Source organism: Glycine soja, chromosome 5 (genome assembly GCF_004193775.1).
Source record: "Glycine soja cultivar W05 chromosome 5, ASM419377v2, whole genome shotgun sequence".
In the NCBI taxonomy this organism is placed as follows: domain Eukaryota; kingdom Viridiplantae; phylum Streptophyta; class Magnoliopsida; order Fabales; family Fabaceae; genus Glycine; species Glycine soja.
The window spans coordinates 34,935,323-34,962,055 of record NC_041006.1 but is presented as its reverse complement, the minus strand read 5'-3'; the positions used below and the strand labels follow the sequence as shown (position 1 = coordinate 34,962,055).

Below are 26,733 nucleotides of genomic sequence, written 5' to 3'. Positions count from 1 at the left end.
TGATGATTAATCTTCCCAGATGAATTTTGCTTATCTTTAGTTAAATCTCTTATCTCAATCATTTTTTTATCTATAAAGCTGGAACCTAAAACTTTATTTAAGGAGACTTAATCTAATCTAGTCAAACCAATAAGATGACTTAGTTAATTTTGACCTATTTATTTTGTATTAAGTTATGTAAAAATTTGAGTATTTATTACGGAGAAGCTTTTAATGCTTTACAGAGATGGGTAGCATGGAATTTTCAAAAACAGTGGATATTGTTAATGTTGGTAGCTTGGCATCTTCATTTGCAGAGATGATTTAGAGGCTTGTTTAACAGAATTGAGAAAACTAGCGATCCAAATAATTGGCCTTATGGCAAATGCTCTATCAGTGGATAACATGGAAATGAGAGTCATTTGGTGAAGGGACTCAATCAATAAGGATGAATTATTATCCTCCTTGTCCCCAGCCAGAGTCAATCCTCATTCTGATGGTGGTGGACTTGCCATTCTTCTCCAAGCCAATCAAGTGGAAGGTCTTCAAATAAAAAAAGATGAACAATGGATTCCTGTTAGACCCCTCCCTAATGCTTTCATTATCAATTTTGGAGACATGATTGAGGTAATTATCTTTTATTGAAAATGTTCACTTCACATCTAGATAGACATGAATGAAAGAAATTAAAAGTAATAATTAAGGTGATTAAAAAATAAGGCAAAAAAGTGTAAGAAGGATGTCAAAATTTAAAGTGTAAAAATTATTTTGGATTTTGATCAGTAGTTTGTTCTATGATTTAATACCTTGTTACTTTGCTTACCTTTCCTATTGTTTTGGCAGATAACAACAAATGGAATTTACCGAAGCATTGAACACAGTAACAATTAACTCGGAGAAGGAGAGGATTTCCCTAGTCACGTTTTACAACCCGGTTTGGATTCTATTTTTGGTCCAGCACCAAGCCTTGTTACTCTCCTAACACCAGCACTGTTTAAGAGAAATCTTCCCATAATGGAATGACCCTGTGGGTTAGGCCTAGCAGCATTTGCTGTCAGATTCCATCTGCAGGAATAATTCATTTTAAACAGATTAGAATTTATCAATAAATTAAAACAACTCAGAAAGTCTTTTTTTTACCTTGTTTTTTTAGTGACCTTACCTGTAGGTTCTAGCTTGCTTCATAGACCAGTCAAAGTCATATTTATCAACAGGGGGGGCAGGCACGGGTCCAAATACAGAGGAAATAGAGTTTGCATAGTGTAGTACAACAGTTGTAGTGAGAGGTTTCTCTGTAAATCTTGTTGAGGCAATAATATAGTAGTCCTTTGGAGGCTGGTTTAAGGTTACTAACACAGCAACTGATTGGCCAACATGGACATCAAGTGAATCGTATAGGTTCTGAACATGGAGGCAAACTTGTAAGTATCAAGGAACATTTTGCAATAGTATGTTTATGAGAGAGGGTATAAAAAATCTTATTTACCTTGTGGTTGGTTTTGTACCAATCACCAACGAGTAAAGTAAAATCTCCATCAGGGTTTGGATAAGGGATTGGGATGACAGATCTGTGATAAACATTGAGTGCTCTAAACCCTCCAGCTGCTTTATGCAGTTGAGTTGATGGAAAGTATGTATATGTACCAATCTGATCCTTGGCCTGAAACTTGTATGTGTAATTTGAGTTTGGAGGAATGGGGCAGTTGGTTCCCAAAACTCCATCTTGCCATGAATTCTTCCATTGTTTAATACCGTTCCTGTTTTATGACAACAATGTTAAACCATGTTCTCAAAAGAAAATCTCACAACAAGATAACATTAACAAGGACAAAAAAAAAATCCAATCTGGTTGTTATGCTATTACCCTGTATTTTGAAGCAAGGCGAGAATTTTAAGAGCAAGAAAATAAAAACACAAAGATTAATAGATTACGACAACTATGCTGGAAATCTAGTAGCCAACAAAGCATCTCTTCGGGCTCCTTTAGGTAAATATGTCTTTCGCTTTTTATAAATCTTGGGATATACCGTCAACATAGAGAATATCATCAAAATCAAAATTATGAGAATGTGACTTTTGCCAAGTTAAAACCGCTATTGCTACAAAAATCAACTAGAAAACAAAATAAAGGGAAAAAGGTTTTCCAAATCATCCATGAGATGCCCAACAACATCATATGCAAACACTATTTTTTATGTTTGTTAAACTGATATATCTTCTTACCTGAATCATGCTAGGATGATCCCTCACATTATTTCCAGACCAAGGAGTCCCATCTTGCATGGTCCATCCATCCTCAGGAACCTTTTGTGTTGTTGCCACCAAACTGTTAATCCTCACCTTAAATTCTTCATAATCCCTCTATAACAGCCAAAATGAAAAAGACCATTAGCGGAGTCAAATGGTTGCATCTTTTAGCACAAGAAGTAAATTACTTAAAAAGAAAAAGTTGACACCTTCGTTGCTCTCCTTTCCCTTACAAATGCTGGATATACTTTATTTTTCAGATAGCCCATCTTCTGACCAAAGTACCATTCCGGTGCCTGGGGCTCAATATTGTATTTCTTACACAATGGAACCCATCTCCTAGCAAATTCAGATGTCTCAGACAGCGGAAGCGGCACAGTGGGCGAAAGCGGAAGCTGTGGAAACCCTAACTAACAAGAAGTTGGGGAAAATAGAAGCCTCGACAACAACAGAAGATATGATGCCAGCTACGAATTCAAACACCCCAACGGCACAGACAAAGACAGTATCTGAAACAACGACGACGCCTGTGATGGAACCATCCCTTGTTGTGTCTGCTATTATGGTTGTTGTTCTTGCTGAGGCTGAGGTTGAGGTTGAACCTGAGGCGGTGGCAGTGGCGCTGGTGTTGGCGGTGGAGAGTGAGAGGGAGGGTGAGACACGACAGAATTAGAGAGTGAGAAACAAGAGGAGAGGGACACAGAGAGTTTAAAAATAAAAGTGAGAGTTTAAAAATAAAAGTACTAAGACGGTTTTCAATCATTCTAAAACGATTTTTGTGAAAGTATGTTGCAGTACAGTTGATTCTAAGACAATATAAAATCATCTTTGTTAAACAATTTTGTATTTATCAAATTATCATAGTGTGATTTTAAGATGATTTTGCATAATTATCTTAGAATTAAAATGTATGTCGTATAAAATAATTGTTTTAATAATGTTTCATATAGTAATTTCTTTGATTTCATTTCAAACAAAAATTAATTCTAATTATAATTGATTATAAAAAAATGCTGATAAAAATAAATGAAAAACTATAATTAGGAAACTTTTTTTTACAAGAATTAAAAGCTAAATTCTGAAATAGTTGAGAAGTGAACAACGACAAACATATAGGGAACATGCCGGCACGCTTCTTTAGATTCTAGATTAATATTTGGCCTGCTTAAACATTATAAAATTAAGCACGAAAATTACGAAATTAGTCTCTAGTGTGAAATTCCTAGGTTTGCCATTCACGAGTGTGCCATTTATCTTAAACGTATCATATATACCACTGACAGAGGTAAAGTGGTGTTGGCGTGGGATCCTAGACCTATTCTAGTATAATATTGTAATTAAGCTTTTATATATATATATATATATATATATATATATATATATATATATATATATATATATACACACACACACACATTAATTAGTATCCTATATTGATTCCACCAGCTGTGTACAGTATAGTGTATGCTCAGTTGAAGCTATGGAACCAACATCTCTTACAGTGCCCTTTGTCCAAGAAATTGCAAAGGATGCCTTGACGAGGGTTCCAGAGCGTTATGTTCGTCCACTTCATGAGCGCCCAATATTATTATCAGCCACTACTACACCTTTACCCCAAGTTCCTGTCATTGACCTAAGCAAATTGTTGTCACAAGATCTCAAGGAACCTGAGTTGGAAAAGCTGCACTATGCCTGCAAAGAATGGGGATTTTTTCAGGTTGCCATCGACTTTTTTGTTGTTGTTGTTGTTGTTTCTGTACAACGTACTATAGCAATTAAAACCTAAAATCTTGTACAAACTATCCAAAACTCTCACCAGTCACCACTAGTTTGATCCTAGTGAATTGGTTTAATTTTACATATTAGTCATATTTCATAGCTAGGAGTATCAATTATTAATATATAAAAGTCCTGAATGCATGTTGCATATAAACAAACGCCTTTTATTGATAAAACACAATATGCATTTTAAGTATGAAGTGAATGATTCATCAATCAACGATTAATTTGCAGCTGATAAATCATGGAGTGAGCACTTCATTGGTGGAAAAAGTGAAGAGAGGTGCTCAAGATTTCTTCAATCTTCCAATCGAAGAGAAGAAAAAGTTAGGGCAGAGAGAAGGAGAAGGTGTGGAGGGATATGGTCAGGCCTTTGTGGTCTCCGAGGAGCAGAAATTAGAGTGGGCAGATATGTTTTTCATGCTCACTTTGCCACCACATATAAGGAAACCCTACTTATTCCCCAACATCCCCTTACCATTCAGGTTCCACTCTTTCTCTCTTTTGTTGATCGATTATTATATATATGCTTTCTGCTTTTCTATGTGTTCCATTTTAACTTTGAAAATTAATATGATAAACCAGCAGTAACTTACAAGAAAAACAGTCATTAATAAGGATATAGAATTATAATGTGTTTATATTATAATGATATTATATCTCCATTCTCCAATCAATCAAGAAATGAAGTTCAGCTTGAATTCCGATCGAAAACTTTTATTCTGTCCTTGCACAAGTCCTAATTTTCCCTTCACCTTAGATAAACGTTAGATTTGAGAGGAAGAATCTTGGCACGTTAAAAAAATTTAATAGTTTAATATTTTTTAAAATGTGAAAATAATAATAATAAAATTATGTAATCCAACAAATATTAATTAAAGATATTTTGGCGCTAAAAATAAGGATGTGGATAACAACATTCAAGTTGATATATTCGTCTTCTTGTATGGTTGGAAACACTTCACTTTGATTCCATTTGCGTTATATTATAACTTTGTGTCGCTTTCAAGTTAATTGAATAATACAATTTGCATAATATTTTTTATTTTTTCTCTCACATTTCTTATCTCATCTAATTTTTTTTCCTTTTTTTTTCTTTCTATCTTTCTCTGTCTGATAAAAAAATATTGTGCAAAACTCCCGTTTATCCTTATTAATTTTGGTAGCAATTGTTGTTCTTTGTAAAACTATATTTATTTAGAACTTTCTTTATTCGATCTCCTTCCAAACAATTTTCTCCCTGAAAATCAACTACCTTAAAAAAATTAATTTATGGAATATGTCAGGACTCTTGATGCCTTGATGTTTACAAATTAAACTTGTCTCGATGGGTGGACCTAATTATTTAATGGATTATAAATATAATAATAATAATAATAATAATAATAATAATTATTATTATTATTATTATTATTATTATTATTATTATTATTATTATTATATAAATAAGTACATTGACAAAGTGACAAAGTGAACACTACATTTTTTAAAAGAAGTCAACACTATATATAATGCATAAGTGGTATCGCCCAAACCACAAACTAGTGGCAAACTAAATTTGACTTAAAAAAAAAAAAAAAAAAAACGTAGCACCTGTATAGTATATTGCATATTGACATTGTATTTTACTACCCAAAACATTTTTTTTTTGTGGGTGTTACGAAATCTTCATTTGGTGGCAGAGATGATTTAGAGACATATTCTGCCGGATTAAAAAAACTTGCGATCCAAATCGTTGAACTTATGGCAAATGCCCTTAATGTGGACTCCAAGGAAATTAGAGAGTTATTTGGTGAAGGGGTTCAATCAATGAGGATGAATTACTATCCTCCATGTCCCCAACCAGAGCTTGTGATGGGACTCAATCCCCATACTGATGGTGGAAGCCTCACTATCCTTCTCCAACTCAATGAAGTGGAAGGTCTTCAAATTAAAATAGATGGATCATGGATTCCTATTAAACCCCTCCCCAATGCTTTCATCGTTAACCTTGGAGATATGATGGAGGTAATTAATCATACTATTAAGTATTAACAAGCTAGATCAACTTTTTTTTTTTTAATATACAATGATTAATTGTCTAACATTTTCAATTTAATTTTTGCAAACATGTTTGGTCCTTTACCTTAACAACCAATTGGGTAGATAATGACAAATGGAATTTATCGAAGCATCGAACATCGAGCAACAGTGAACTTAGAAAAGGAAAGGCTTTCCATAGCTACATTTTACAACCCTGGCATGGAAGTAAAATTAGGTCCAGCACCAAGCCTTGTTACTCCAACAACACCAGCAGTATTCAAAACAATTAGTGTACCCGAATACTACAGGGGATACCTCTCAAGAGAACTCCGTGGGAGATCATATCTTGACAGCATGAAGATCCAAAATGAAGATGAGAACAGCTCTTGACATTGCTGTGACCCTAAATATGAATGGTACTAAAGCTTCTGTATACGAATTTGACGTTGCTGGGGACTTCAGTTGTTTTTTATTTTTTTTTGTTATTTTAAGTTACGCATGTGCTTCCTCGTAGTTTCTTTTCATTTTTCGGTGTTTGTTTTGTACATAATAAATAAGGATTTTTTTAACCACTGCATGAATAAGATATTATACCATCCACCAATAAAAGATCTAATTTAGTTGGTTAAACATGATGTGTTAAGACTTAAACACAAGTAAAGAACCCAATTAAAAAACTAATCCATTAGATAGGAGAAGCTAAAGACTTATAGTTTATTTTTCTTAATATGGGACTCATAATATAATGCAGAGTTATTGTAAACTATCAAATAATAACTGTTATGGATTCATATGAATAACAAAAAGGTTTTATACCATTCATATCCACGTACAATATATACGATTATAAGACATTATACTATACCGTAATTGAACTTATTGTTATATATAGCACTGACCACTAACCACTAGATGATGGCATATACATTTTCACTCATATTTTAACCAACTGTTTAAGTAAAAAAAAATCATAATGGTAACTGCGTGCGTGTATCTCTAGAGCGGCAGTGATAGTCATCTCTAACAATACTTCTAACGCTCAAGTGAGTGAGTAATTTAAGAAGCAACAGAAATGAATGATGCATACCTTAACGATAGTAGATTTTATATCTGTTGGATGGCATGGATTTTTTCAAAACAATTGAAAAAGTCATTGACTCCGTGGAAGTATTGAATTACTGAGTCACTGATTCATCCAATGAGCTATTGGTTGAATTGGTAGAATCTCTCACATAAATTAGTACAACTATATAATCAACTAGTCTCAAGCTCAATTCTCAACTATGGCATTTATATTAAATATCTTTTACAACCGGTTCAATCATGAAAACTGATATCTACTTATTCAGATCTAATAAAGACTAGTTCATACTATTTCACATGCACAACCAGTCTAATAAGATACCTAGATCAATTACTTGACCAATTCAAATAGCATTTCTTATGCAATTTAATTTCAAATATAGCTCGAATGTATCAAGTCATTTTATCTGGGAATTAGGTTAATTGATTATCTGGAAATGATGCAGCAGTTATTTTCGGCAATATCAAATGACTACTTCATTGATGCATACTGTCAAGTGCACCAATTTCAAATTAATGCATCTTATTCATTTATGCATAGTGAATCAATCTGGATTTTTTGTTGATAGTTGAATCTCTTTTCATTTCTGCATACTGATTTTTATTTTATTTTTTTATGAACTACTTTTATGCACTTGCAGTTGTAGGTTCTGTGCCAACCCCATGCTCAATCATTTTAACAACAACAACAACAACAACAACAACGCCTTATCCCACTAGGTGGGGTCGGCTACATGGATCAACTTCCGCCATAATGTTCTATCAAGCACCATACTTCTATCCAAACCATTAATTTCGAGCACCATACTTGCAGTTATAGTCTTTTTGGGTCTTCCTCTGCCTTGAATTGTTTGTCTTCTCTCCATCTGGTCTACTCTCCTCACTACAGAGTCTACCGGTCTTCTCTCGACATGCCCAAACCACCTAAGTCTATTTTCCACCATCTTCTCTACAATAGGCGCTACTCCAACCCTCTCTCTAATAGCTTCGTTTCTAATTTTATCCTGTCGAGTCTTACCACACATCCACCGCAACATCCTCATCTCCGCTACACCTACTTTATTCTCATGTTGGCTCTTGACCGCCCAACATTCTGTTCCGTACAAAATCGCCGGTCTTACCGCAGTCCGATAAAACTTTCCCTTTAGCTTGATCGGTACCTTTGCATCACATAACACCCCCGATGCTTTTCTCCATTTCATCCATCCTGCTTGAATGCGATGATTCACATCCCCTTCAATTTCCCCATCATCCTGTATTACAGACCCAAGATATTTAAACCGTGTGACTTGAGGGATAATATGGTCTCCTATTTTCACCTCTGAGTTAGAAACCCTCCTTCTTTTGTTGAACTTACATTCCATATACTCCGATTTGCTTCTGCTTAGGCGAAAGCCATGTGTTTCTAGAGCTCGTCTCCAAGTTTCCAACCTCTCATTCAACTCCTCCCTCGACTCTCCAAGGAGGACTATGTCATCTGCAAAAAGCATGCATCTCGGCGCTATCTCTTGGATTTGTTCCGTGAGGACATCCAGAATTAAGGTAAAAAGGTAGGGGCTAAGGGTTGACCCTTGATGTAAACCAATTGTGATGGGAAAATCGTCTGACTCTCCACCCTGTGTCCTAACACTAGTCGATACCCTATCATACATATCTTGGATAGCTCGAATATATGCAACCCTAACCCCTTTCTTCTCTAGAGCTTTCCACAAAATCTCTCTAGGCACTCTATCATACGCTTTCTCCAAGTCAATAAAAATCAAGTGCAAGTCTTGTTGGGCCATGCGATATTGCTCCATCACCCGCCGTAATAAATAAATCGCTTCCATGGTCGACCTTCCCGGCATGAAACCAAATTGATTCTCAGTAACTTGAGTCTCCTTTCTTAATCTCCGTTCGATCACTCTTTCCCATAATTTCATGGTATGACTCATGAGCTTGATTCCCCTATAATTTGCACAATTTTGTATATCCCCCTTATTCTTATAGATTGGCACTAACGTGCTTCTCCTCCATTCCTCCGGCATGCGTTTTGACCTCATAATTTCGTTAAAGAGTTCGGTGAGCCACTCAAGACCTCTATCTCCAAGAGTTTTCCACACTTCAATAGGTATGCTGTCTGGCCCCACCGCCTTACCATTACTCATTCTTTTCAACGCTTCCTTTACTTCCTGTTTCTGAATCCGACGATAGTACTTATAGTTCCGGTCCTCTTCTCTTGTGTCTAGACTGCTAGAGTCATATCCATATCCATCATTAAATAAGTTGTGGAAATACGCCTTCCACCTTTCCTTGATATCTTTTTCATGCACTAAGACTTTGCCTTCTTCATCCTTAACACACTTTACTTGATCCAAATCTCTAGTCTTCCTCTCTCTACCCTTAGCAAGCCTATATATAGATCTCTCTCCGTCCCTGGTTCCTAGAGCTTGGTATAGTCCGTCAAAAGCTTGGGCTCTTGCCTCACTCACCGCCTTTTTGGTTTCATTTCTAGCTATCTTATACTTATCCCAAGTTTCAGAATTTCTACACCTAGACCACTCCTTGAAACACTCCTTTTTTACTCTAACTTTGCTCTGAACATTTTCATTCCACCACCACGATTCTTTACCCCTAGGTCCAAAACCTCTAGATTCACCCAACGTCTCTTTAGCCACTTTAATAATCTCTTGGGACATCTTGTTCCACATATCATTTGCACTTCCTTGTGATTATCCACACCAACCCTCCCATATCTTTTGTTGGAAGATTCCTTGCTCAATCATTTTAAGAGCAATAAAAAAAACACATTTGATCCTCAAAGCAAGAGCGATCATGTCACCAATAAGAGTGATCATGTCCCAAGTGAGAGAGAAAAATCAAATGTCCTAAATTGCGACTTCTAGATTCTTGGGAAGCTGTTTTTTTCCAACCAATCACCTAAAATTAAAGTAGAAATTAGAGCATTTATTTTTGGGACCAAAATAAAGTGCATTTTTTCTCTCTCCTAGATGTGTTCTCTCCCAACCTTCTTATTACTGTTCTCTCAAAAGTCAAATCACATTAAATTATTATTATCATTTTCAAATGAAATTCATAATTCACTCTTTCAAAACACATAAATGTGAAAAGATCAAATTTAAAATAATACTGGTGCTCTGAGCACATTGATTAATGAATTAAAAAAATATTAAAATATGTAAAATTATATTTTTATGATTTTTTATGTTATCTGATTATCTCTATAATAATATTTTTTTTGTTTAATTTCTTAACCAACGTGTTAAGTAAACAACAAACATTTTAAATAATTTTAATTCAAGGAATTTTTTATAAAAGTAGTATAACATATGCGTATTTCCCCTTTTTCTGTATGAACCAAAAATATTTTTGCATTAACTAACGGTCCCAGATCTAGCCGTAATTAATTTGTCTGAAGAGCTATGCATATTTTGATCGGATTAGATTAACAAAAAAAAAAAAAAAAAGCGAATATAGTGCGTGCAATTATGGAAAAAAATAAAAAAATAAAAAAGAAATGTTGGAGTGTTAGTACACTAATAAGCTTAGCTAAATATGGATGTTATAACATTGGGAATCATAGTCGGCATTATCATCCTCTTCTTAGTAATTGTTTGCTACTTCTCCATCGAAGGCACTTGCAACTCACGCTCTTAACACTAACACTCTTCAATCTCTCTCTATTTTTCAATTCCATGGCATTGGGTAGAAAAAAGAGTGTGCAATTAGCATTTTTGCTTCTCCTCTTTTTGTGTTTGGATCTGGGAATAGCGCATCAGCATCAGGGTCATTCTCATTCCCATTCTGGTTTCTGTGCATCCGATGCCCATCATCACTGTGGAGATGACCATCTCCATGGCCATGCGCATGACCATCACCATGACAAGATTGATGGTAGGTCGAAGCTTCTTCCCGAAGAGTTAGCGGAGGAGGAGGATATGAAACTCTATGGCTTCGGTTTGCCCCATCACCATCACCATGATCACGGTATCGAGGCTGCAGAACTCTCCGGTTTAGGTATTTTCATCCATTTTCTCTCACTCCTTAATGTTGTGTCAATTTTAACATTCTTAATTTCAAATGCAGCTCGTGGGAATTAGGTCAGTGATGGTTTGATTACCAAATTTTGTATGGAATTAGAATCTATTTATAGAAGCTTTGAGGGGCGATGTGATTGTGGTCCTAGCTGATGTAGGGTTTATGTGCAAAGTGTCGCTAGGGTTTATAGACTGATTTAGATTGCTACGAAGCCTGTGTTTCGTGCAATTTATAATGTAAAAATGGGGGTGATAGGGATTTCCACAAATGTACTAGGTAAGTAACATAAGATGTATAAAAGTCACCTAATTAATTTACTTCACCGTAGCTATTTCCCTATGTTGTATAGTGTGGGCTGAGGTGCTAATCAGATAGAAAAATATGGATTGGAGGCAATTCTTGTATTGAGGATTGATGGACTGAGTGTGAGATGTCACTTGGTAGGATGAGGGACTGCTAGCTTATCTCCAGGATGTGGAAAACTCTGTTTGTTTAACTGAGTCCTGTTTAGAAGATCATGCTCACGGTTTTCCTTGCCCGACAGAGGTTCAATTGGAGTAATTCAACTTGAATCTTCAATACTTATTCAAGTTGAATGCTCTTCTCATCCATTAAGCTTGCACAGCTTTCTTTCCATTAAAAGCATTCTCCTTTAAGTAGACTTTTCATCTTAGTAACAAGAAATCAAAAGTTCCATTCATAATGACATTTGGAAACTATTACTTTTTTATTTGGAGATTAAGATTATCTTTTAAATGTCTTCTTCTTCTTCTTCTTCTTCTTCTTCTTCTTCTTCTTCTTCTTCTTCTTCTTCTTCTTCTTCGGACATTTCTAATAGAATGCAATTCCCTTATAACATTTATAAAAAACTTCGTACCCCATTGCCCGGAGGCTCTTCGTTATGCGAAGGTATGGGGGAGGGATGTTGTACGCAGCCTTACCCTTGCATATGCAAAGAGGCTGTTTCCGGATTCGAACCCATGACCAACAAGTCACCAAGGCACAACTTTACCGCTGCACCAGAGCAATGCAATTCCCTTATAACATTTATATTTTTGGATTAAAAAAATGGACAATGATAGCCTAAGATGTGTGCTGTTAATGCTACTCTAGCTTTCTGGAAGCTCAAATTTACAGATTGTTTCAGTTTTGATGTTTATATAGATCATTTGTTTTTATTTTAGGCCTTTGGTTGAATGCATTGGGCTGTTCATTTCTGGTGAGCATGGCTTCTCTTGTTTGTCTGATTATCCTGCCTGTAATTTTTGGTAAGTAATTTTTTTGTCATTTTGTACAATACAAATTATTTATTTCTCAATAGGAAAGGCTTATCTACCGTATACAAAACTGAATACTCTGGTTTATTCACCAATTTCAGTACAAGGGAAACCATCAAAGGCTGTTGTTGATTCGTTGGCTTTATTTGGGGTCAGGTTTCATCCACCTACTTTCTTTGGTTTCATTTATCTTGAATTCTCTTTTTATTGCTTTTCTTTCTGGTAATTTTGGGTATTATTCTTCCTTATTTCCCTGTCAATAGCTTGATTAAATATGTTCTTTTATTTCTGGTTAACTTTTTTTGCTTCATTTCATTCTCATTGATCATGCCTTTTGCAGGCAGGAGCTATGTTGGGGGATGCATTTCTTCACCAATTACCACATGCTTTTGGTATGGAAAGCATCATAACCTGTCTTCAGTACAGTTGATGCCTTTGTTGATTGATTTTGTATAAAGTTCAGTTGAATTGTTGTAATTGCTAGTTTTCCATTATTTGATATCATTGGAGGAAATTATGTGTCTCTTTTCCTCTTTCTCTGATCTCCTTTTCTCTTTCTTATATTCTTCATGTGTATCTCTCTGGCTTTTCTTTTTACTGTTGTCATTCTCAACATTAGAGTATTAATGGTTGTGTTAGTTTGATTGCTAATGCTTTGAAAATGTAAAAAATCTGAAATTTGTTTATCAGCTCTTGAAGGAAACATGCATGAAGTGATAGTGACTAGTGTGATAGAAAGACTAAAAGTGTGGTACTGGTTATATATATTTACATATGTATGTATACTGTTCTATAATTCTATAATTCTATAGTGACTAGTTTAAGAATTTTGTACTAGAGCCCCTCCTTATTTTACTTGATTCTTTTTTCTTTTTTCAAATGAAAGATTGGAGATTTTAGGATATTGATTCTTCCTGTAATTCCTATTGTCTCTTTGTTACCCACTTTCTTAATTGAAAAAATTTTCTCCTTGACCCACAAATTTGGAAATCTACTGTTAGGTACCAGAAAGAGCTAAGAGAAATAGAGAAGAAACTGTCATGTATTACTATCAAGTATCAAGCCTGTATCGAAGAGATACCTGGTTCTAGGCAATTCAAGAGTTCCTAGTCTCTCTCAGTTCACACTTCCGAAGCTTATACCCCTTGCATCCAATCCACACACCCCAATCCCCTCCCTACTAAGTGGAATCTTACTCTCATTCTCTCTCCCCTGGTATGATCCTGTACATCACACCTCTTCCTCTTCCTCTTCCTCATATACATTTTATTTATTTTGGGTTTTGGGGTCTTACACTAAGGTCAACTCTTTGATCTAGAGAGCTATATACCTTGTAGGATGTGATGACATACAGATTCGTAGGTCCTGTACTGCTCTTTATACTGATATTTGTGTTTTGGCCAGATGAAGTTAAGAGTGAGCGTTTTACTTTTACAATATCAGGCAGTTGTTTTCCTTTGGAAAAGATTTTTTTGGTGTGTTTATTTATTTTGTTATTTCATTTATTGGGAGTAAAAATTGTTTGATGAGTATTAGGTGTTTGTTTCAATTTAGAGAACTTTCTCATGCTCCATTTTAAATGTTTTGGTAGAAAAGGATCAAGGATATATTGTACTGGATTCTGTTTACTCTAGTCCATAATTTATTATGTACTTTACTTTATGATTTGCAGAGAGACTGCCCAAACTTGCTGTGTTCTTGATTGAGTTGATTCATTTCAATTTCCATCTTGTTTTTTTCCCCCTATTTCGTTAAGAGGGATATGTTATCCTTTCCCTAGTTCTTATGTCCCTTTTTCTTTCTGATAATATTTTGTTTTCTAAAAAAATTGTTATTTTGTGACATAATATGATTCTCTTTTACTGTAGGTGGAGAACACTCTCATTCTCATGGTGACCATGGAGATCATGACCATCATGCTAGTTCTGGACATGGTCATTCACATTCTTTAGCCGATCTTTCTATAGGAATATCCATCCTTGGTTAGTAGTGATATGCTTGATGTTCTTACTGATCATGTTGATTATTCACCTGCAAGGATATTTTAAATTATTGACTTCACTTACTTCCACTTATTAATTGCATGGAATGAGTTTATATTTTTTCTTATTTGCATTCAGATAATTAAGAAGTTTGGCCCGGGTGAAAGGAAGTTTATTATGGTCTTTTGAAAGGAAAGTTGTGTTAGGCTCTCAACAACCAATGTAAAACTTGTTGAAATCCCAAACATGGATCGCTCATGATGGATTGTGTGCTATTTCTAGATTTATATTTAGAATTAATAGGTTGTATTTCTTGAGTACACTGTTTAATGAGCTAGAGTTGTTGCGTCGTGCTTGGATTATGTTAAATGTGCAAGGGTCTTCACATTTTTCTATAGCAATATGGGCAACAATATGAGTCCAAGAGTGCCTTATTAGGTTTGGTACTTGAAATATTGGTACTATGACAAGTAAGTATTTGGAGTTGGTGGGCACCATGATTCGTAACAGGATTAATATCGTGTGTCTTCAAGAAACTAAATGGGCTGGAGAAAAAGCTGAGCTAGCACTATAAGATTTAAACTTTGTTACATGAGGAAAGTTAGAGGAAAGATTGAAAATATTACATGAGTATTATTGTGGACAAGAATTGGAAGGAAACTGTGGTGGATGTAAAAAGGATTAGGGACATAAGTTTATCTTTAAAATTAGAGGAAAGCCTTGAACCGAACCCTCCAAATCTTCCCAAAACTTTTTTTTTCAAAAGTGCTTTTGATCCACCTTGTGGTGCATAAGCACTAATTATATTGATAGTCTCCCGTGCAACCAATTAATTTTAAAGATAAATTTATGTCCCTAATCCTTTTTACATCCACCACACTTTCCTTCCAATCCTTGTCCACAATAATGCTCATATAATTCTTTCAATCTTTCCTCTAACTTTTCTCATGGAGAAAAAGCTAAGGAGCTAGACACTATAAGATTTAAACTTTGATACTTGAGTATTATTGTGGACAAGGATAAGAAGGAAAGTGTGGTGGATGTAAAAAGGATTAGGGACATAAGTTTATCTTTAAAATTAATTGGTTGCATGGGAGACTATCAATATAATTAGTGTTTATGCACCACAAGGTGAATCAAAAGCACTTTTGAAAGAAAAGTTTTGGGAAGAATTGGAGGGTTTGGTTCAAGGCTTTCCACGAGAAAAAGAATTTTGTAGGTGGGAATTTAAATGGACATGTTGGTAGTGAGATAAAACAATTCCCATATCTTATAGTGGTTTTGGATATCTAATCGAGGAAGGACAGTTTATTCTTGATTTGTGAATGATGTATGATTTCACAATTATGAACACTTGTTTTAAGAAGCAAGGAGAACATCTAGTCACTTATTGAGTCCAATGGCATCATGTAATCTATGTAGCCAACCATACATAGTAGGATAAGGCTATTTTTGTTGTTTTTTGTATGACACCATCATGACAAACCACTTTCATAGCAGTGAGAAAAAAAGGTGGGGACAGGGAATTTGAGGTTGAATTTTCTTCTTAAAGCCATGCTTGTAGCTGTGATTGATCTCTTCCTTCGTTGTCTCAATTTTCTTTCATCTCTATATTTCTCTAGTCATTTGTAGTCTTCAGAAAGTAGGACTATGCAGGTGGGTTCTCTTAGAACCACTTTTTGTTACAACGTTTTATGATTCTTGCAGCTGGAATTGTGCTCTTTCTTCTTGTGGAGAAGTTAGTGAGGTATGTTGAAGAAAACTCAGGAGGAGCTAATTCATGGACGCATGGACACCACCACCATAACCACAATAGCAAGAAAAAATTGAAAGGTGATAACAGTTCTAGTGCCAACTTGCAGTCAGAATCTAATAATGCAAAAGAAGAGAGATTGATAGATGAGATAAAAGAAGATGATCAAGTGTCATGTGACTCCTTGAAGGGAGATAATCCATCTCAATCTGAAACCTCACTCAGAAAGGTAAGATGAGCACTGGTATGTCACTTCAGCTGACTAAGGTTGGAATGCACCATTTGGTTTGGTTCGAACCATTGTTGATGTCACACATATGCCGTGACTTTTATCAGTAGACATTGTCATTTAGCCTTCAGATGTTTGAGCAGTTGTGCTGGGAATGCAATTACTAATAGGATAATAATATATGCAAAACCTGAACAGCTGGAATAGGATGGTTACGCATGTTGTATAATGCTCTATTAGACATTTAGTTTGAATGGAATATTGGAGGGGATGAGAAAAAATTATCTGACAAATGAAATACTTGTATCACAGAGAATTGGAAGCAATGTGACCAAAGGTGATCCGGACACTAATACTGTAGATAGCGCCACATATAATGTAAAATCTTCAAATGTTAAGGAACCAGTTATATCACCAACAAGTCTTGTGTTTGGTTATCTCAATCTTTTCTCTGACGGAGTGGTAAGTTATATTTTGACCTTTTATTGGTTGTAAATTGTAATGAAGGAAAGTTTTCGATGTATTCATGCAAAATATATTAATATTGCAGCATAACTTCACTGATGGAATGGCTTTAGGAAGTGCATTCTTGCTTTATGGATCTGTTGGTGGCTGGTCTAGAACTCTGTTTTTGCTTGCACATGAGCTTCCTCAAGAGGTTCAAATTCATCTTTATTCTATCATATGTTCACTTACATAAGTATTATGCCAATCTGCAGAACATTTTCATCCCATTTTTAGGCATAACTTAATCTGTAACAAACAATTTCCTGAAGGCCTGAAAAGTTTGTTTGTTTAATTTGACAAAGTGAAGCAAATATGTATCTTTGCTAATGTGATGTTTATTTTTCTTATTGCCTAATTTATTTAGTTAAAGTTCATAAAGTGGTTTGATCTTTTTATTACTTGATTTTAATAAGAAAATTAGCACGGATATGTTAAAACTTGCAAATTATGGTGTCAGAATAGCCAAACACATGATTCACATGATGACACTGAATTAAATTTATCATTATAATCTTCATTGTTGTGTATTTTTTTACAAGCATAAGGTACTATGAAACTTCATGAATAATGTTATACTATGAAGAACATTCCTTCTGTTCTTTGATCCAAACATTTTCTCTCAATCTCTTTCTCACTGCCCAGCTAATACTTTCTCCTGTAGAGGGTTCCTAAAAAGACTTCATCTGGTGGCATTTATGCTCATATGTCTTCATCGATGTACATTCCAGGTGTATATTCAGATTTCAGTTAGCTATTATATTATCTTTACTAAAAAATTTATCACTACTCATCTGGTTACTTATACGAAATATATATGTCTGTGTCATAGTTGACCAGCCGTTCATTGTCATGCACATTCCATACCATGGATCCAAGTCCATGTTATGATTCTTTTAAGCTGTTGTTTATTTGAATCTTGTACATTTTCAAGCAATGTTAAACATTCTAGGTCCTCTGAAGCCTTGAGACTCTTTGAACCTTGATCAATCTGGCATGAAAGTTGTCAGATCCTAAGTATCCTGCCTTAATGACACATTCAGGGATATAAGTTGAACATTCAGTGCTATCATCTCCTAGTTGAGGAATCAAAATTCCTGCAAGTGATCATATTTCTGCTATTTTGGGTTTCATGCTTTGTTATTGTCATTTTATAATGTTTTCAGCTTAGTATTTTGTTCTTTCTTTTTTATCTGATTTTTCTGTCTCGATTTTGTTTATTGTTGACATGTACATTCCATCGGTATTATTGGATTCAGATCTTACTTTTGTCCCACCAAAAGTTTTATGCTATTTGTTTCTTCCACATACAGATCGGTGATTTTGGCATTCTGATAAGATCTGGTTTCAGCATACCAAAAGCGTTGTTCTTCAACTTTCTGTCAGCACTTGTGGCACTTGCGGGGACTGCATTGGTGAGTGTTGTCTTCAGTTCAATATTTCAAATGAGTGAGCTGTTTAGTGGATCCACAAACGGCTTTTACACACAATTAACATTGAAAAAAAAAATGTGAATATTGACAATAATGTGTTAACAAATATTGTTGTAAATGAGTGCAGGAGAAATAAAGGGTAATCAACTTTTTTTTGAAAGGCTAAAAGTTGAAGTAAAAAATTAAAATGAGCTAAAAATGAAAAGAGAGATTCATTATACCTTAGATTTCTATACGGTAACAAAGTGACGACTTCAAAACTTTTATGGGACTATTATAAATCTTTTTAAATGTCCCAGATTGTGTTAGGACTTGGATAATTACGAGCATCGCATCTAGATACATTTCAATGTCCCAGATTCCCTTTTCTTGATTTGCTTCCCGTCATTATTATTATTATTATGCCCAAGAATGAACATGGAATGAAATAGAAAATCACTGTTTTTGGTGTAGGCTCTGCTGTGGGGGAAGGATCCTGGACAGTCATCTTTGATTGAGGTAAGGAATGTTTCATAACGAATTTATACTGATTGATTGCAAGTTGATTGATTTTAGCAATAATTTGTCTCCTTTTTTACAGGGATTTACAGCAGGTGGATTTATATACATCGCAATAGCGGGAGTACTTGCAGAAATGAATAACAGTGGGAATACAACATTAAGAAATACTGTTGTCCAAATAATCTCCCTGACCATGGGCATGGCTGTTGCCCTTGGTATTTCCCTTGTAGAATGAATGAAATGTGGTCTCTTTAGGACTTGCATGTCTTGATTCCTGATTTGCCAATTATTTCACAAAAATATGCCAACCAGTTTACAAATGTTCTCTTTATATTTTTGCTTTATGCTAAACGGTGAACCCAGAAAAGCTTGTAGGGAAAGGGGAATTGATAGAAAATGATGGATCAAACAGAATGGTCAGGCTTTAACACCAAATGATTCCTTACTCCCTAACAGAGTGAACTTGGTACAGTACATGTTTTTTCTTTTCGTCTTTAATACTAACCTAGCACAAGCCGTTTTCTTTTTGTCAAAACTTTGTATTTTGTAACATTTTTCTCTCTTTTGAGCTGTATAGCAGTCAAAATGGTTTCCTCTTTCTGATGCACGTAAAATGAAGACACTGATTGTGTCTGATTGATTTTGTACCTTTTTTCTTCCGTTGTCTTTATGTTTTGGGTTTTTGCTGTCTTTCTATTTTATTCTCTTTCAATGGAAATTGAGCCTGCACGCCTACATTTGGACAAGGGCGGTTGATCTCATGAAACTCACTCCACACATTTTGATGGAACGTAGGTAAGTAGGTTTTGAAATTCTAAGTAGAGGCTGTAGAGCCTTTGACATGCAATTATTGACGTGCCTAGTTGGGGACATAGATTTTTTAGAAATGCTAGCAATATAACACTTTCTACTACATTATTTATTATTGGTTAAAATTTGTTAGACATTAAAAAATTGTGAGGGTTTCATTCATTAAAATTTGCTAGCATTTCTCCAAAATGTTACCTTAATAAGTATTTATCCAACATGCCTCTGCACGATGAATTGTATAATATGCACATTTGCAAACACTGAAGTATAGAAATATCTGGATTTAGTAGAAAACATGAGGTACATTTTTTGACGACCCACACATGATGAATACTTGGGATCTTGCTGCTCCAATGCTTTTTGTCTTGCTCTATTGAAGCTTACTCAGCTTATAACCAAAGTGCATCCTTCGTTACATGGAATGTTGTGATGGAATTTATTTCTTTGTTAAGACTCGAACTTGTCCAACTGCTGAAGCACCTGAAAGATGGTGATATTCTGGGATGGTAAGGGTGGCATTCTCATTAATGGAGTCATCACAAGGTCTCCTCCTTCGTGTGTGAGTGTGTGATGCCGCTTTCTTACTCCTCGAGCTGGAGGCTCTGAGTCCATGGTGGTGGTGGTTCCTTCTCCATTCACCACGGCCCGGGTTGTCTCCACTCTCTTCTTTGAGCTTTCTGCAAATCTCTTTTCATGCATCCTTTCATCCTGCAAAAGCCATGTAGATTTCAGTTTCTTCCCTGAACTTCAGAGTGAACTTCAAAATGCATTGAAGTACTCCTCTTACACTACGTTTTCTGAGGGCCTATGAAACAACCAGTGAAATTAAATATCAAGAGGGAAAAACTCTGGTTCTTATTTTCCTTATAAAAAAAAAATGCAGACAAACCAGTAACTAGTTGTCTAGTTGTCAACATTCATAGGATCTGATTATATTTAATTTAATTAGCTTCAATTATTTATTGTTTTATGGTACATTTTTTTTGTACATATTGTTTAAAGAATAATTCTAAATCTTTTTATAAAATCAATTTACTAAATGCGGAAAATATTAAATGTTTCCTTTTTATATTTTTAAGATATTAAGTGTATTTTCTTTTCTATTTAATACTGGCTTGAATGATATTAGAAGAGAGGATAAAGTAGGAAAATATATCCCTCTAGCTAGAATCAACATCTAAATGTTTGACAATTGACATGGATATCCAGAAAATAAAATCGAGTGAATGGTGTATCTATACAGCATATCTTTTTACTAATTTTTAATATTTTATAAAAAAAAAATATAAAATGAAAAAGTAATTGTGTTTAAATATCGTCTTAAGAGAATTAATAAAAAAGATGTTTTAGAAGGATTGAGAATCATTTAATAAAAATCAAATACCTTGACGAACACCTTGTAGCTAGATATTGAGAAATACATTATGACTGTATACATACAAGATTCTTTTTTCCTTCAAAGCAAACACCTAGATAGATTAGAAACAGATTATGAGAAATATCTGCACAGTACTGATATAGAATTCTTTTCTTTCAAAAGCTTCCTTCATGTTCTGAATGATTTTCTACGATGTACTATACCCTAAAAAGTCATTCTCCACATCTGTATGTTGCAATTCAAAGCTAGAAAGAGAAGCTCTGGAGGGTGTACCCCAGGTCCAGTATATATGTCTTTCAAATAATGCAGCCCAAAAGAAATTTATGTTTAGTATATCAAATTCTTGTGTTTTAATTTATACGGTATATAAAAGTAAACCTCCTGAAACTTTACATGTCGGTTCCTCTGCTAGCAAGAGACGATTACGAGAATAAAAGTAGAGGACAAAATGCATAAATATATAAAGGACTCAATCAAAACACACACACACACACACACACATATATATATATATATATATATATATATATATATATATATATATATATATATATATCATGGACAAGATGTGCATATGTAAAACAAACATAAAAAAAAGGAAGCTGCATTAATTGTTTTTCCTTACCATGCAAACATCATATGATAAGATAAACAACATATATGTGCTTACATTGATAACCGAAGACTCGGGCATTGGGCATTTCACGGGACGATCTTCATCTGGTGGCTCCATAGGGTGTTCAACTGGGAAGAAATCAGTGCTTTTATCAACAACAACCCCTTGAAGATGATGCACTTCCATGATGATACTGTTTTGTTGTTGTGTTGCACTAGTCTCATCTATCAAGGGAAACTCGCTCTCTTTTCCGTCCTGAAATATGTAAAATTGTTTTGCATAAGCAATAGTGCAATATAGAAGAAGAGAAAAGAAAGAAAAAACAGCAAAAGATTCTTGTCTGTTAACACATTCTCCAATTACCCATTTTATGAATGAAGGAGTTGGAGAGAGAAACAAGGGTTTGAGAGCACTTACAAAATGATCCTCCCCGCATGAAAATCCCATGAACAGATGAGCTCATGCCAGAAGCTGAGAAAATGTTGGTTTGTCTGTCTGTTGTGTGTGTTTGTGTCTGTGAGAGCGAGAGAAAGAGAGGAAAAGATGGCAAAAGAGAAAAACAGCATAAAAAGGAGGAATAGAGCAGAATGAGAGAGATAGAATGAGAGAGAGAGGTGCAATGTGGGATCACCTTGAACAGTTGAATACGAAGAAAGATTCCCATTGGGATTTTGCTACTTGCTTTTAAAATCTTAGCCTTTCGCTTTCTTTGTTTTATTTTTGTTTTTAATTTTTATATGGGTGCTTGTCTCTTGACGAATCAGAGGCATGGCTTTTCTTTTCTTGCTTTGCTGCTTTTTAAGAAGGGTAGCAGTGTAGTTGCTTGAAAATGTTGTTACCACAAATCATGTTGTTTTATCTTAAATAAAAAAGTGATTTCAGGTTTGAATTTTAATGCATAGTTATATTAAATATTTGAAGAAATTTTTTTATCTCATATGACTCAAACAAGATGATTGTTTATATTAAAAAATATATGTGATCTAAAAAAAATATTAGATTCTCTCTCTTTCTCTCTTCACAGAACACACTTTCTGCTTTACTTGGATTTTGCAGGAAGGAAATAACCAACAAATTTTGTGCTTGCTGCTGCTGCTAAGTTACGCACACCCCATATATCCGTCGTAAAGAGCAAAATCAAATTAAGCTTTGAAAATGAGGTGTGGAGAAAGAGAAAGCGAGAGCCGAAAGCAAAAATATCGCGTCATTGCCATGACTTTAGTCTTCACACTTTTGAAGTGTAGCCGTTCGTTTATTTCGATGTAACACTCGTAAAGTAGTACGTAGCATGTGACAGTTTCAACATCAAAGCTACATTTTACATGTATACACGCATTAATAATACTTTTCCATAGTATATGTATGTGCATATGAAGATGGTGTAAATTTAGGATGTTAAAACCATTTTGTTATGTATTTCAAGTTGTATGATGCCACTGAATAAATTACAAGGACAAAGGTGCATCTGGTAGGGAAGATCTGCAGCAGCTTCTAACGTACTAACTTTATTTTCCATATATAAAATTTTCCATACATTTCATTCTCTCTTTCATTTCCTTCTTCTTCTTTTTTTTTGAAAGAGGCTAGCAATGAGCATCACAGCATCATCCACTCTTTCATTTCCTTCCACTTCATTTTCTTCTTATTTCTTTTTTTTTACCACATCTTTTATTTTCTTTCTTTTGTATTTCTATTTCTATTTGCTTTTTTTATCTATTCACTCCATTTTCACAAGAAGTCCCAGATCATAATATGTCCATAGTTAAGACAATTTTCAACTTATAAGAAAGAGTTAATAAAATTTACCTATGTGTCGCGTAGAAATTAGCTAGGATTGGGATGGTCCCAAATCATATAATAATTCTCTATTTTGAGGTAGTTGTTTATCAACACATAATTTATTAGAAACTAAAATATCACGAGCGACACTCATTAAATAATAAGTAAGTTTTACAATTTTTTGTAATCTCAAATAAGTTTTAGTTAATAATAAGAAGAATGTTCAATAGAATGTGTTGCAAATATTTCTTTAATGATTTGTGTATTTTAGGAATATTCTTTGCATATTTTTTCCACGCTAGTATTTAAAACTTGGTTACTTCATATTGAGCAAATATAAATAATCTTAGTTAATACGAACTGGTACTAGTTTGGCCTCCTTTAATTTTATTATTTTAAATAACAAAATGTTGATTTTCTTTTTTAATTTTGAGATGAAATGTTGATTACTATTGCTAAAATATTTTTCTCCCTGTATATATATATTAATTGTTAACTTTGGCCAACATAGCGCGTCACATATTTCTCATGTCTCATATTATTCAATGATTAATGGGGTGTTCTTGATTAAAGATTCTTGTTATTGACGTACATTTTTTTTTATTAAAAAAAAACAAACTTGATGTTAAGTTTTGGATTGACGTCAAATAAGCGAGTTAGGAATGAGAAACATCAAAACCGAGAAAAGTTGTCTGTCGTAGCTTTGTTAAGCCGCAGGTTGGGGCTTTTGAGCAAAAGTAAGATGATAACATCATCCTTACCAAGCAAAAATCATATCCAATTTCTTTTAACTTCAAGCCAAATAATCTGTTACTCGTTGAAGCAAAACTTTTACTGTACATTAGAGCGAAACTTTTACTTGTATAAATGCATGTAAGTGTCTCAAGTCACTATTGAATCAACAAATTAGTACATAAGAAAAAAGTAAGAAAAATAGTATTTATTTAATAATGTAAATAGTATAAAGGTTTTTTTTACCCTATGTTCAATTAGAAATTGTCGTGTATACTTTAAATACTTTATAAATACTTCAAAAGTTATATATATCAGCCATAATTTTTAATTGATTCACGGTGTTAATAAGTTTTTTTATGCTAATAATGTAAGTATTTATTAACTTAAAAATATGTGGTTATTTAATGCTTGATTCTCTTAAGTCTGATCTTTTTGAGTTGTGTATATATAAAGAAAAGAAAGAAAGAAAAAAAAACAACTATTGTTACAATTACAAGAACTAATTTCATCATAAGTGTTTCCCATTAAAGCAAGATTGTCTTGTACAGAGGATATATATATATACAATTTAAACAAAAAAGAAAATGCTCAGAACACTATACCATAACTTGAAGATGTTTTGATGGGAGCTTCAAGAGATTGGACAATATATGAGAGACAGAAATCACAGAATAATGTAAATATTGGAATTATTCGGACAAATTATTCAATATTATATACTAGTATTTTGTTTGTGTTGAACATTAGGCCCAAAAGGCACCATAAAAGGAAAAAAAGAGCATGGGGGAAACAACAGAGTTGCCCCACTCATATATGAGCAAACAAAATTGACTGCAGAATCAAAGGAGGGACCAATATCAAACAGTCAGATTCTACAACGACTCTTCCAAAGCCCATATGCTCCGCCACTACCAAGCCATTTAAAGATCCTGAAAAGCTAGACCCAGAAACACAAAACAAAAATCACCTCAAAGGAGGACCACATACCCTCATTAATTATGTTCATATTTCATGCCCACACGCCCTATGACTATTTTCATCAAATAAAAATAATCTATTATCCTATCATGAAACGTGTAAATCAACATACATATATAATAGTTAGGTATTGTTAATCAGTATTTTTGGAACATTGATTAAGAAAAAGTATTCATTGCGAAAAATATAAGAGAGCATGAAACAAATTATATACATCTTAATAAATATATTTTTTTAATTTTTTAACTAATGTCTTAAGAACATTAGTCACCATTTACCTAATAATTATAGTTTAATCAATAATATTTAGTTTGAATCTTAAATTTGTAATTATTTTAAAATTTAGAAGATTTTTTATTATTATTTATAATAATTTTATCGAACTTAAATAAAATTATCATATGTAAAAGATATCTGTGTAAAAATAACCCTTCGTAACCCCCAAAAACCTGCACGCACTGCTTTTGAAAGACCAATTATATTGAGCTTCGCCCCTAAGGAGTCACCCAAGAAATGAAAAGTCTATTTTGGAGAGTTTGGGGGAAGTAGTCCTAGGACCACAATACCCTTCACATGATTCCTGGTCCAAATTCAAATGAAGTATAAATTTAGATCACCAAATATAACACTGGGAAAATAGGAAAACTTTTTCGATCCTCTAGTACATTTTTCCTTTCTCAAAAAATAAGACATTTAGCATGCATGATGTACGATTAGTTCTCTCTTTTATTTTTTGTTGTCTCATTTGAAGCCATTATTTGTGAGGGAAACTGAATATTTCTTCCCATGAAAGAAATTATTGTTATTTTTTAAAATAAAGGTTAAATTGATCCGTGAGTCCCCATAATTATTTTACAAAAATTTTAATTAGGTTCTTGAACTTTTTCTTCTTTTAACTGTATCTCGAATTTCTTTTTTTTTTTCAATTGGATACTCCTGTCTAATTATTGCTATAAAAAATCAATCACAAACATTTGATTAGATGTGTAAAGAGTGGACTGATGCCTATGAAATATGTTATAAGATTGTACTCAGTAAATTTTTTATCGATATATATTAATTTGTTAATTTTTATAAAAAAAAAATATAAGTTGGCAGGCTCAACGATTGATTCACATGCCGTGTCAATGAGAAGCATGCAATCAGATTTTTCCAACCACTAAGCTTTGAGCAATGTTATCAATATAGATTCATCTTCTGAACGCAATTCACACCCTTTTTTCTTCTTCTCGTGGGTCCTTGTATCCATTTCCCCAGTCTACTACAGTGCCATAGACCGAATATATATATATATATGGAATGTAAGCATTGATTTATTTTTCTTTTATTTGAATTTAAAATATGGCCGCTGTTTTGCCTTTTTGTGTAGTACAAAGTACGGGTCATTTCGTCTAGTTTTAATAAAAAGAAGAGCAAATTTTTGGTATATAATTGTTTATAGATTTTCAAAATTAAATGTCACTTAATTCATATGATCTTTATATTTCAGTTTTCACCATTCATAATATAGTTTAATTAAAGCCAGGAGTTTATTGATATTCAAAGGTTACTTAAGAAATTGAAGGAAAAGCAGGATAACAAATTGTTTTAATAAATATTATTTTTTAATT

General features: G+C 33.9%; 3 protein-coding genes across 4 annotated transcripts; 2 read left to right on the top strand and 1 right to left on the bottom strand.

The window, feature by feature from the left end:
- The first annotated feature begins 3,636 nt into the window (after positions 1-3,636).
- Positions 3,637-6,636, top strand: LOC114412737 (protein SRG1-like). Its single transcript, XM_028376753.1, has 4 exons — positions 3,637-3,943; positions 4,240-4,490; positions 5,688-6,012; positions 6,151-6,636. Exons 1-4 carry the CDS (start codon positions 3,707-3,709, stop codon positions 6,415-6,417), a joined length of 1,080 nt encoding a protein of 359 aa, XP_028232554.1. The 5' UTR covers positions 3,637-3,706; the 3' UTR covers positions 6,418-6,636.
- Positions 6,637-10,673: 4,037 nt separating this feature from the next.
- LOC114412735 (IAA-alanine resistance protein 1-like) lies at positions 10,674-19,362 on the top strand. 2 transcript variants are annotated; one of them, XR_003666821.1, is made up of 11 exons: positions 10,674-11,127; positions 12,333-12,416; positions 12,527-12,576; positions 12,766-12,817; positions 14,294-14,407; positions 16,115-16,389; positions 16,702-16,851; positions 16,940-17,047; positions 17,558-17,624; positions 18,207-18,308; positions 18,780-18,824. XR_003666821.1 is itself a non-coding variant. In XM_028376750.1 (11 exons), exons 1-11 carry the CDS (start codon positions 10,806-10,808, stop codon positions 19,060-19,062), a joined length of 1,458 nt encoding a protein of 485 aa, XP_028232551.1. In that variant the 5' UTR covers positions 10,675-10,805; the 3' UTR covers positions 19,063-19,362. The 2 variants fall into 2 exon arrangements, 1 of the variants encoding a protein (XP_028232551.1); XM_028376750.1 differs by lacking the exon at positions 17,558-17,624 and adding an exon at positions 18,907-19,362 and having other exon boundaries at positions 10,675-11,127.
- Positions 19,363-19,795: 433 nt separating this feature from the next.
- LOC114412736 lies at positions 19,796-22,212 on the bottom strand. Its single transcript, XM_028376751.1, has 3 exons — positions 22,049-22,212; positions 21,686-21,886; positions 19,796-20,345 (listed from the first exon to the last, which is right to left on the bottom strand). Exons 1-3 carry the CDS (start codon positions 22,076-22,078, stop codon positions 20,085-20,087), a joined length of 492 nt encoding a protein of 163 aa, XP_028232552.1. The 5' UTR covers positions 22,079-22,212; the 3' UTR covers positions 19,796-20,084.
- Positions 22,213-26,733: the final 4,521 nt, after the last annotated feature.

Bases quoted from the DNA above. Each gene is read 5' to 3' on its own strand.
- LOC114412737 (XM_028376753.1), top strand. From the start codon at position 3,707: ATGGAACCAACATCTCTTACAGTGCCCTTTGTCCAAGAAATTGCAAAG. The intron at 4,491-5,687 runs GTTCCACTCTTT...ATTTGGTGGCAG, and splicing joins AACATCCCCTTACCATTCAG to AGATGATTTAGAGACATATT. The intron at 6,013-6,150 runs GTAATTAATCAT...CCAATTGGGTAG, and splicing joins ACCTTGGAGATATGATGGAG to ATAATGACAAATGGAATTTA.
- LOC114412736 (XM_028376751.1), bottom strand. From the start codon at position 22,078: ATGGGATTTTCATGCGGGGAGGATCATTTT. The intron at 21,887-22,048 runs GTAAGTGCTCTC...TACATATTTCAG, and splicing joins CATGCGGGGAGGATCATTTT to GACGGAAAAGAGAGCGAGTT. The intron at 20,346-21,685 runs GTAAGCACATAT...TGGCTTTTGCAG, and splicing joins CCGAGTCTTCGGTTATCAAT to GATGAAAGGATGCATGAAAA.
- LOC114412735 (XM_028376750.1), top strand. From the start codon at position 10,806: ATGGCATTGGGTAGAAAAAAGAGTGTGCAATTAGCATTTTTGCTTCTC. The intron at 11,128-12,332 runs GTATTTTCATCC...TTTTTATTTTAG, and splicing joins TGCAGAACTCTCCGGTTTAG to GCCTTTGGTTGAATGCATTG. The intron at 12,577-12,765 runs GTCAGGTTTCAT...TGCCTTTTGCAG, and splicing joins ATTCGTTGGCTTTATTTGGG to GCAGGAGCTATGTTGGGGGA.